The following is an 11,767-nucleotide window of genomic DNA, read 5'->3' on the forward strand; positions in this document are numbered from 1 at the left end:
AGTGGGAAGGGTGGGGGAAAGGTAATAAGGGAGAGGAAAAAATATGAGAAACTGAAAAAATGGAAATAAAGTGTTTGTAAATGGGGAGGGGAGGAGGGGGTGAAGGGAGGGCAGGGACAAGGGAAAAAAATGAGAATCAAGATCTATCACGTAAAGGTACAAGATCCCAATGATGAATGTAATTGTATTGTATACCTAGATTGTACCAACAAACTCAATAAAAAGAAAAAAAAAAAAAAGAAAGTAAAGCACAAAGTGGCATGTGATGAAGAAGGGTAGGAAATAGGCTTGCAGAGACAACATGAGCAAGAGCAGCCTGTTTATGTGTACGTATGTGTGGAGATGGGAAGGAGACTCCCAATGGATTTTGGTCTGAGTAACTGCAAGGATGATATTGTGATTGATTTATCTAGGCAATGCTGTTGTTAATACAGATTTCAAAGGCATCAAGGGCTGGGTTTCAGTACTTTTATATTTGAGTAGTCTATTAAACATCTCTGTGGAGATGCTCATTTTACAATTGAATCTGGAGGTCAGGATAACTTCAAGACTCAATAAGAGGGAAGAGTAGTGAAGGGAACCACCAGTACTATTGAAGGAAGAAGGAATATGGTGTCCTAGTAGCCAAATGAAGAAAGTGTATCCGAGAAGGAGTTATCAACTCTCAAATGCTGCCAGTAAGTAAAAGGAGATGAATATTGAGAGTTGGCTTTTGGACTTAGCAACACAGACATCACAGATGTCCTTGATTGGAAGAGTTTCAGTAGGTAGAGGAGATGAAGCCTGATCAGGGTAGATTAACCTCAGTCAGCTGAAACCCAGTTGGGGTAGGTTTGAGGCAGCTTTTCCAAATGCCTTGGAAATTTAGAAATGAGGAGCAGTTGGTGGAGAGAGTGGGTTAAAACATTTTAAGATGAGACAAGCAATAGCGTGTCTGGAGGCTAATAGGAATTATCCAGTAGAGACAGAAAAATTGATGATGTAGAAGACAACTGGTATGTACTAGAGTGATGTGTTTGAGCAGATGAGAGGAGATAGGAGTTAGCGGAGGGACTGGCACCTAAGATGAGCAGGGGAAAAATAAATCAATGCCAGCAGTTTGAAGTGAGGATGAGGGAGGTGCTGCAGGTTAGGGTGAGGAGGACATGTGAGGTACTAGAAGAGTGTGAAGAGAAAACGAATGTAGAAAATATGGCGTGACCGTCAGTTAACATGAAAGAACAACTTGATGTCTGTGGCCATGAATTTTAAGAAAGACCAAACAGTATGGTTGTATACTTTTTTCTAGCTCGATTCAACTCCAAGAGTACAGACACAGAATAGGTAGAGAATTGGATGTACTCTTATGTTTTTGCCGTGAAGTTTGATCAGGCAGAGAGAAGCAAGGGATCTGAAGGTGTATGCACAGGAGCAATTAGAATGATTGCCTGGAATATAAGCTGAGGATGGGGTGATACAAGGATACCACAGGGAATCAAAAACAGTACAAGATAGAAGATCTGATAGACTAGAATCCAGTGTGGTTGAAGGATTGAGGGGGTTTCAGTATCACAAGGAGTCATCTGAAAGATGAGAGTTGTTGCCAGACAGTGGAAAGTGTGAAGTTAATTAGAATCTGATGCCTTCTCAGTTTTGCTCAAATAGCATCTCTGCCCCAAAGCCTTCCTTGACTCCCCGAGGACTTCTCCTCTCATCCCATCCAGTCTCCAGTGAGCTTATGTTTTGTTTGTGGCCCATCACACATTTTGCCATGCTCGTGTATCTGCTTTATCTTTACTGATCCACTAATGAGTGCCAGCTGATTCAAGGAAAAACCTCTATTGAGTCTTCTTTGCATCCCTGTAGCATTCTTAGGGAAGATTCCTGTCCCTAGTCTCAGAAAACTTTTAGATTTAAACAAGGTGAGGGATAAGAAAGATGTGCAGATGTTTCAGGTTGGGTTTCCGGGGCAGATTTTTGAGGTGGAGGTTAGCATTCAGGTTATTTAGTAGGGAGTGTCTTTGGATCAGAGCTGGTGGCAGGGAGGAGAAGGAAATGAAATCAGGCAGAGAGATAAGTCAAGCTGTAGTGCAGGTTCAACGACAGTGTCAGCTAACCTCTGGGGAGCTCTGGAGATGCAGTGGCCCCTAAGAGATCCCCAGCATCTGTGCAGGTCAAACATGGGATGTAGACACTCTCTGGAGGGGCGGCTCTGGCCGTTCCTGCAGTGGCTGGCAGCTGTCCCAGCAGCTGGGGCAGCACATCCTCCTGAAAGGGAACTAGGTGGCATATGACAGTGTTCATCACAGCAGTTCCATTGCTTCAAAAATTTCTGGGGGGTAAGAACAAATAAAGACTTCTGTTTTCAGAGGGAGTGAGAAAAGGGTGAGATTTCTATGAAGACTGTGGGAGGTGTGACAATTTTCAGAGAGGAAGTGGTGTGAAATAAATGTTGGCATAGTTTCACTTGCTTGCTTTGGTATCTTCCTTTCTTTATGGCACATCTGTCTTTTTGCCCAGCCAGTAGGAAAGAGTGCTGTTTTTAACTCATCACGGCAGCTTTGCTCTTTTTCATTATTTTGGGTTTTGTTTTTTATTTTATTATTATTATTATTTTTTACCAGAATGTCTCAGATTCCAAGCCACGTCTGTCACTTCAGCTAATTTTCTTTGATGGGGAAGAAGCATTCCTTCACTGGTCTCCTCAAGATTCCCTGTATGGGTCTCGACACTTAGCTCTGAAGATGGCATCAACCCCGCACCCACCTGGAGCGAGAGGCACCAACCAACTTCATGGCATGGTTAGTGTGGGAAGTTTCCACGGTGCTGCCTCCCAAGGAGAGGCTGCCAAAGCCAAGCAAAGACCGAGAGGTGCCACAAAATCCTTGGAACAGAGTGTTTATAATACAACATTCCTTGGCAGGCATTAGGTTTTTGAGGAATCCCAGAGCTACAAAGAACAATTCTGGGTTAGAAGCCATGTTTGGCTGAGCTAAATTGAAGTGATATTAAAAAAAATCAGATCAAGGAGCTAATAATTTGGTTTGTTGGAAGCGCGTTCTCTAAGCACTGTATAGAGGTGGAGGGAGCAAATCTCTTCTTTGAAGCCTTTAAAGAGAGGAGGCGAGGGTCCTGGGAAATGGAGAAAGAACGGGATGGCAGTCGAAGCGTTTTCTCGTTGTATTTAAAGTATTATAGTGGCTCTGGTGTGTTTATGATTTTTTTTTATGTTTATGATATTTTGATTTGCTGTTCAGTGTAGAATTTTTGCCATGGGTATGGGGATGTTTTGATGCTGCCTTAAAATTCTGCTACTGAGTCATGGGTGCAGCCTCATTTTCATCCTCATTCCTGGACCTACGCTCCGTCCTGAATCCCTTACCCTGCCTTCTCACTCTGACTCTCATCCCATACTTGATTTTTACCCCGTCCCTAAGTCCAGTTACCCTCACTAACTTCAGCTGGGAACTTCATGTACCCTTGAAACTTCATTCTTCCCAGTGTTCATCCATCCCTGACCCTCACCCCATCTGTAAACCAAAAACCTGGTCCTACCCCCTGAGCTCTACTTCTCATCCATGACCTTTTCCCTATTACTGACCTTCAGCATGTAAGTCAAACTGGCCACATTTGATGTCCTTTATGTCTTTATCTGGCATATTTTATGTTGGCAGTGTAGCCCCTATGTCCCTTAGTAGCTCAGAATGGGTTAGAGAATAGGATCAGCACTTCATTCATTCACTGGTACCCAAGCTGATATAAAGGTTCAGGGAAGGAGAGACCTGGTGGATCAGTAATAGGAGCAAAGTTAGTTACTTTCAATTCATATGTAGGAATCTACAGTGATGGTGAAGACCATTTTCCCCAGAAGAAAAAAACCCTCTTTTCCCCCCCATTGTTTATTGGTACATTTAAGCAAACAATACAGTTATATTTATCATTGGGATCTTGTCCCTTTACATGATGTGTCTTTGCTCTTATTTTTCCCCACACCCCCCAAAAAACCTCTTAATAGCTTATCCAACCTTGTTTAAATAATCTTGTCATTTTTTCACACTGCAAATCTTTAATTATCGTTCATGAATTTATATGTACTATCTTTTAAAAATCACAGGGGCCGGGGATTTAGCTCAGTGGTTCCGCCACCTGCCTTGCAAGTGCAAAGACCTGAGTTCGATCCCCAGTACCAAAAATAAATAAATTAATTAATTAATAAAAATCACAGATCCTGAGAATATTTATCTACTATGTGTTGGTATCATTTGTAAATGTTTATCCACACATTGTTTTACTAACATAAGTCAGGAGGCTTTAATCTAGAGAATAGTGTACAGGGAGTTCTTGAGCTTGCTGATATTTTATGGCTCAGGTTAAGTTAAGGTATTCTGGTTTAACTATGAAGGTCTCTAACTAGAAGAGATTTAGAGATTAGACAGATTAGATGAGGAGCTCTTCATCTGATATACTATAAAATGGAGATCCAGACACAATATTATATATCCCTTTTGCAGGGGATTTTTCTGATCTGTGGCTTGACCAATAGTAACTTTCCAAGTGTTCTCCCATAGACAGCTATATCATTATGCATTAAGGATAAAATGGCTAATTAGAATGGAACAGAAAGTCAGACAGGCTTGGATTCCCATCTGAAAATAAAGTATTCTTTTTTGATTTGTGAATTACGTTTCCAATGTCCCCCTCTAATTCATCCTTGTCTTTGGGGTATATACACACATAATCACACTTTGCCATTTGTTCACATTGCCTAAAGATTTTAAAAGTTCGCTAAAGTGATTAACATACAATGTTGCAAGTTTTTTTTTTTGTTCTTTTATACAACTCCTCAAATTATTCTCCATTACTAAGATGCAGTTAGTTTTAACTGATTGTGCTTCACTGTTGATGAATATGAAACATGTCTTGGTGACTGTGATTAAACAGTATCTTTCTCTCTTAGGATTTACTGGTCTTGTTGGATTTACTTGGAGCTCCAAATCCAACATTTCCCAATTTTTTCCCAAAAACTGCCAGATGGTTTCATAGACTTCAGGCAATTGGTAAGTCACTACAGAATAAAATGTGGCTTCTTCCTGCTGACAAACACTACGTTTTAAAATTCAAAAATTATTTTTTGCATGTGTGATTTAAATATGAAATGTACTTTACTAGCTTTTTTCTTGGTCTGTTGATTAGCTTATTATTCATCTCTTTTAGTAGGCCCAGTTTATTTTCCTGCATAAAACTATTTTGAAATGGAAACATAAAATATTACATTTTTACATTTGCTTATCCTTAGGAATAGTTTGCAAATACTTTTCCCAGATTCCTGCCTGGTACACATAGAACACATTTCTAGAGAATACTTTACCCAGCAAAGCTTGTTAACTAACAATAAATATTATGTCCTACTGACACCAAAAGCTATTCTTTAAGTTTTCATTCTTTTCCATCTTTTATTATCTATTTTCTATCTTTTTTTAATACAAAATTACCATCTCTGGTAATTTTCAAAAAAATAAGAGATCAGGAGGCGAGAGAAAGATCTGTCCAGAAACACTTGGAGAAGATTTAGAGTTTAATAGATAAGAGAGTGGTAGGACAGACCAGGCTGGGCCAGGCCAAGAAACATAGGTATCTGTGGTTCCAGAGAGAGGTGTGGGGCCTGGAGAAGGAAAAGGAGAATTTTTTTTTCCTCTCATGTTCCCATCCTCCCCAAACAAAGCAAGATGGGACAAAACAACCACAGAGTTACCAGGGAAAGAAGAGAATGAGATGAATCTTTATTTGTAGAGTCTAAATCATAAGGCTGCTTTTGAGGCAAAAACTTCATACTAGCAATTCCCTACAACACACACACACACACACACACACACACACACACACACTTTTTTCCTCTCATGTTCCCATCCTCCCCAAACAAAGCAAGATGGGACAAAACAACCACAGAGTTACCAGGGAAAGAAGAGAATGAGATGAATCTTTATTTGTAGAGTCTAAATCATAAGGCTGCTTTTGAGGCAAAAACTTCATACTAGCAATTCCCTACAACACACACACACACACACACACACACACACACACACACGTGTACACTTCTTAACACACACATATTTCTTGGAGCAAGACAGAGCTGTATTTTGAGCAGTGGGAAATGCTGTAACACCTTAGCTTACATTTTTGCTGTGAGTTAAGAATTTGCCAATATTCAAATCTAAATTCATATGGAAGAAACTTTGACCTGAACTTCAGATGCTTATTTTTGGCAAATTTCAATTCCTAGTTTAAAATAATTACTATTATGGCTTTATTAATATAACTTCTTGTGCCTCTTTCTTGTACTGTGTTTTCCTTACTTTTGATGGCAGCCTCCAGAAGTTGCTTTTGCCTTCTTTCAAGGGTTTTGTACACTTTTCTTTTTTTTGTACCAGAATGAACATATATCAATAACTTGTAGTTTGCTGCAATTATAACCCATTGTGCTGATCAAATGATATCTCTAATGTACAAGGCAAAACTGTATCCCATGTTAAAAATTACAGATATCAATAAACAGGAATATTGTTATGGTTTTGGTACAGCCTTCCAATATTCCTAAAACTCTATTGTGTATGTTTGTTTACTAAATAGTCTTGTTTTAACTTTTAGATCTAGCAATTCAAAAATAATTGCAGGCTGGGAATATAGCTTAGTGGTAGAGTGCTTGCCTAGTATGCATGAAACCCTGGGTTCAAGCCCCAGTACATCAGCAAGACAAAAACAAAACCTGCCATCCTAATCTTGTATCCTCTTGTAACATAGAACACTTAGGTTATATATAACATATGGGTTATATGTTGCAAGATGACAAGAGTGATGGAATGCAGGATTGTGATTCTTTTTTTTTTTTTTTTGATACTGGGGATCAAACTCAGGCCCTTGCGCTTGCAAGGCAGGCAGTAGAACCCTGAGCCAAATCCTGGCCCATTGGATTGTGATTCTTAAACTTCACTGTGCATCTGAATCTCCTGGAGGGCTAAGAGTGCTGATTTCCATCCCAAAGTTTTGATGCGGTGGGTCTGAGTTGTGGTGGGTCTAGAGATATTTGCATCTCTAACTAGTTCTCAGGTGGTGCTTTAGGCTGCAGGTCAAGAACCTTACTTTGAGAAGCACTGATGTAAGTCCCAGTAGGTACCCGTTTCCCCAGAGTGGTTACATGATGCCCTTCACCCTATTCTGTTTGGGTGTTCCACTGAAGCCCCACATCCCCTGTTAAACATTCTCCACACAGCATCTGGACCTATACATAGCTACAGCTGAACCTTCTCTCCCCACCCCATTTCTCATTTTCTGTCTCTCCATTTTTCTGTTGAGTTTCTACTTCCATGGAGCTGACACCATAAGTCAAGAGCCACAATGCGAATGTTCTCTCTTCCTACTCCAAAATGCACATAACCAACTTCAGTTCAGATGTTCATTGTCATGAGCATGGACAAACTTATTCCTGCATAGTATTTTAAAAACAACACCTGCATGTGCTAAGATTTCTAACACCTTAAGTAAGGATCCATTCTGAGTCTTGATCAGATAAAAAAGCAGATGTTCATCTGCTATCTAATTGTCATCTGCAGAACATGAACTCCATGAACTGGGTTTGCTCAAGGATCATTCTTTGGAGAGGAAGTATTTCCAGAATTTTGGCTCTGGAGGTATTATCCAGGATGATCATATTCCATTTCTGAGAAAAGGTAATATGTGTGTGTGTACCTAAAATGTTCATATGCATTTTTATCTGTTATATTTTACATTCATTTTGAGATTTCAAGACCATGACGTTGTTTTACTTTAAAGTAGACCAAGATCGGTATTTTCCAACTATGCCCTATTCCCAAACCTTATTTAGCTTCCTGTCATCAGAAAGCTTTCTGTAGAAGTGAAATTTTCCAGGTCTCTAATTGCTGCATACATTGGAGAAGCAAATTGAACATGAATAATAATTGGAGCATCTTGAAATTACTAAGATCATCCTTCCGTAAAGACCAACTACACTAAAATAACATACTGATAATTTGAACCAATCCAAAAGTATTTTCAAATGATCTAAAAATAGACAAAATTAATTTGTATGAGAACCAATCATTAAAGAGGAGATATATAAGTGTAATTGATCTTTTTATTTTGCACTGAATAATTCCTTTATTTTCTGCATACTAGTGCTTTACCAACACTACAGCCATAAAAAACACAATGCCAGGTACTGTTCTTTTTAGTTTGGTGAGATCACAGTCTACAGACTCATTTACTTATATCAGACAAGATTAACCCCTTCAAAACTTCCTGCATTTTAAAATTTCAGATAAACACAGAAATTGATGCAATTAAACAAAAACTTCAGGATATTATTTTTAAAATTCTTAGATTGCAATATTTTGCAGGCTATAGTTATTTATTATAATCTATAATCACCAATTGTTATGATTCAATTTAACTGTATCAATTATAAACCTTTTATACCTTTAAGAAAATGTAGGTGAAAATTACAATTTCTTTCCAAAAGGGTTAAGACTTTTTTCAAAATATTCGCTTCCCTCTCCCCTTTTCCGATATTTTAAATAAACTAAATATAAACCACATCTGACCAGCAACATTCCAAAATAGCAAACATTTGATGTTATAATTAATCTTTGACCAATATGTGTCTTCTGATTATGTGCCTGTAAGACAGAAGCCAGACGACTGAACAAAATTAAACAAGAGGGAAGAAAATTAGATACACCCTCACCTCACCTGATCTTTTTTGATCCCAGGTGTGATTCAGATACAAAATGTATCTTTACATTTACAAAAGCTTTAACACTCCCTTACTCTCTCGCAGTTACCTTACCAAGTGATAGAATTTGCCATTGCTCATTGGTGTGGAGGAATGACTGGCCTACTCTTTACCCTGTCCTGCCCTTCTCAGGGAGCAGTTTCAGTTTAGCCTGTTCTTCATGTCAGACTCCTGAAAGCCATCTTCGCTTGGGCCTTTTTCCCCAATCTGCACCTGTATCTCATACACATTCATTTTTAGGTCTTAGGAGGTGTCTAAGGATAACACTGAGATATAGTACTGGCCCCTCATAATAATTCCTACTCCCCTTGATTTACAGCAATCTATGAGTGTGAAGAACCATTAAATTGAGTTAATTGATAACTTAAAGCGTCATATCTCATTGTTTCTATTTTCTCATGAAAATCATACCAGATCTTTGAGCACATATTTATTTTTTCCACACTTAGAATATCTGTGAAAGCCCACATTGCATTGACATTCTGCCATCCCTTTTATGGAGTTAGCTTGTATTCTTGTATGTTGTGTAAATCTGATGTTGTCTGGTCAGTAAGGAAGCAATATCCTTGTAATGAGATGGTGGCAGTCTTAATCAACGCAAAGACTTGCCATAGCTTTCCTACTGGTCTCCAGATTTTGTTCTTGTTACTCTATTCTTTGTAGAGGAGCTAGAGATATCTTTTAAAAATATAAATCACCAATGATGAATGTAACTGTACTGTATACTTTAAAAGCACCAATAAATTCAATAAAAATAAAAATATAAATCAAGTTACATTACTTACTTTTAACAATTCTAATTGTTTGCCATCTTGTAGAATAAGATGGAAAGTCTTTACCATGGCCTCCAGTGGCCTCCATTTTATGCCTATGTTCTCTTTGGTATTACCTCTTACTTGTCTTTTTTTTTTTTTCTCATTGAGTTTATTGGTACACTTTAGGTATACAGTACAGTTACATTCATCATTTTGGATCTTGTACCTTTACATGACAGGTCTTGGTTGTCATTTTTTCCCCTTATCCCTGCCCTCCTTACACCTCCTACTTCTCTTTTTAATGGTTGCCCTGGTCCAGCCATACTGGCTGCCTTGCTGATCTCCAAGAAGGACAAGACATGTCTTTCTCAGAACCTTTGCAGTTGCTAATACTGGTGCCTGCAGTGCTCATCACTAAATCTTTGCATGGCTTGCTCTCCCTTTGGTGTGTGTCTCTGTTTAAATGTTGGCTTCTCAAGAGTGCCTTCCTTGACTTTAAATACCCCTCTCTCAGCCCTACAGCCTGGGCCTTATCCTTTATTCCCTCATCTTGTTTCATTATTCTTAACTAGCTTTATCACTTCCCAAAATTATGTTTTATATGTGTTTACTTGCTTCTTTCTCCTTTGGAATGTAAGCTCTGTGTGGGCAGAGCTTTGCTTTTGCACTAATGAATTTTTAATTCCTAGAACCAGACCTGGTAGGTAGTAGGCACTATGTAATTATTTGCTGAGTTACCATTTGTTTAATGAGTGAATGTTCTTGGAGAAGCAAGGTGAGATACAAAGTTGTGCACAGGAGATAACGAATCATCAAGTGTCTTTCTATAGCACAGAGCTCCCTATCTTTGCAGAATGTTAACTTCTAGTTTACACACTAGAAATGTGGACCAAATTACAAGTCAGCTCTTTCTTACTAGGTGTTCCAATTCTGCATCTGATACCGTCTCCTTTCCCCGAAGTCTGGCACACCATGGATGACAGTGAAGAATATCTGGATGAGCCAACCATTGACAATCTAAACAAAATCATACAAGTGTTTGTGTTGGAATATCTTCATTTGTAATACTTTGATTGAGTTCATGGTAATTGCTTCTATATTGAATTCAAAAGTCAAAGCACCATTTAAAATGATCTGATCTGTGTCTTTGAATATGTGATCAGCGAATCACAGAATTGTATTTTCAATTGCTCATTAATTTTTATCTACAGAAAAAGGGAACATCTAAAGAAAACAAAAAAATCTTTAAAAAACTCATTTAGATAAAGACTAAAAAATGAGATCAGACTCACTTATTCAATACCATAGACTTTCAAACAGTACTAAATATGATGATGGGTGCAATATGTAGCCTTAGTTTCATGATTTTTTTCATACTTAGGAATCTATTATACAATACAAAATGGAGATGTACTCTGAAGGCTTTTAGCCCTCTGAGAAATCTTTGTAGGGTTAATTTTATGGAAATTAAAATCAGAGTTAAATGCCACATTGTGAATTTCTTTTCTTATTCATATGTATAGATGAAAAAGTATTCAATGCTTTGTCCAAGTTTTAGTTTTATGACTTTAGCACTTTACTGTAAACATAGTTTAGCAAATATAAAGATCATTAAAAATGGATAATGAGAAAAGTGCAATTGCATTATATAAACAGAATATTCATTGCCTCTTTATTTTTCTCATATTTTATTTTTTGAGATAAATCTAACTGTATAGTCAGCCTGGCCTTGAACTCACTATGTAGCCCAGGTTAGCCTCGAACTTGCAGTCATTCTCCTGCCTCAGACTCTGGAGTGCTGGGATTATAGCTGTGCACCTCAACGCCCAGCTAATTTTCTCACATTTTATACATGGGTGTAATAAAATTGTATGTACATTTTAAAAAACCCTCCTCCCTCCATATACTGTATAATTACATATATTTGCTGTTTTGGTCTTGGATTGAGACAAAGACAGAAAAAGACCATTGATTGTGACCTCGAGAGTCTACGTTCAGGTAACACAGTAGTAGCTAGTTAGGCTAGTTTTTTGTAAACTGTATGGTATCCATGTGTGGTTACCTACAGCATACATTTTTCTGGTGATTCATAAGCATTAGGGAATGTCTTTGGTGATAGGAAACAATTATCTAAAATATAAATTTGACCAACTGAACAATTATGAAATTGATCCTGCCCTATAGGTGATGTTAGTTATCCCCTTTATAGAGCAGGCATAATTCTCAA

At 38.1% G+C, this 11,767-nt stretch overlaps 1 protein-coding gene across 1 annotated transcript in view; it reads left to right on the top strand.

The window, feature by feature from the left end:
* The window catches only part of Qpct (glutaminyl-peptide cyclotransferase), a 29,431-nt gene extending 18,354 nt beyond the window's left edge, over positions 1 to 11,077 (top strand). Inside the window, exons 4-7 of the mRNA XM_010611430.3 lie at positions 2,604 to 2,780; positions 4,937 to 5,036; positions 7,587 to 7,703; positions 10,460 to 11,077. Coding sequence (XP_010609732.1) covers positions 2,604 to 2,780; positions 4,937 to 5,036; positions 7,587 to 7,703; positions 10,460 to 10,605 — 540 coding nt within the window. The 3' untranslated portion in view covers positions 10,606 to 11,077. The remainder of the gene's footprint in view (positions 1 to 2,603; positions 2,781 to 4,936; positions 5,037 to 7,586; positions 7,704 to 10,459) is intronic.
* The last annotated feature ends 690 nt before the right edge of the window (positions 11,078 to 11,767 follow it).

The sequence above is a fragment of the Fukomys damarensis genome, unplaced genomic scaffold (assembly GCF_012274545.1).
Source record: "Fukomys damarensis isolate Sample0158 unplaced genomic scaffold, DMR_v1.0_HiC HiC_scaffold_2, whole genome shotgun sequence".
In the NCBI taxonomy this organism is placed as follows: Eukaryota; Metazoa; Chordata; class Mammalia; order Rodentia; family Bathyergidae; genus Fukomys; species Fukomys damarensis.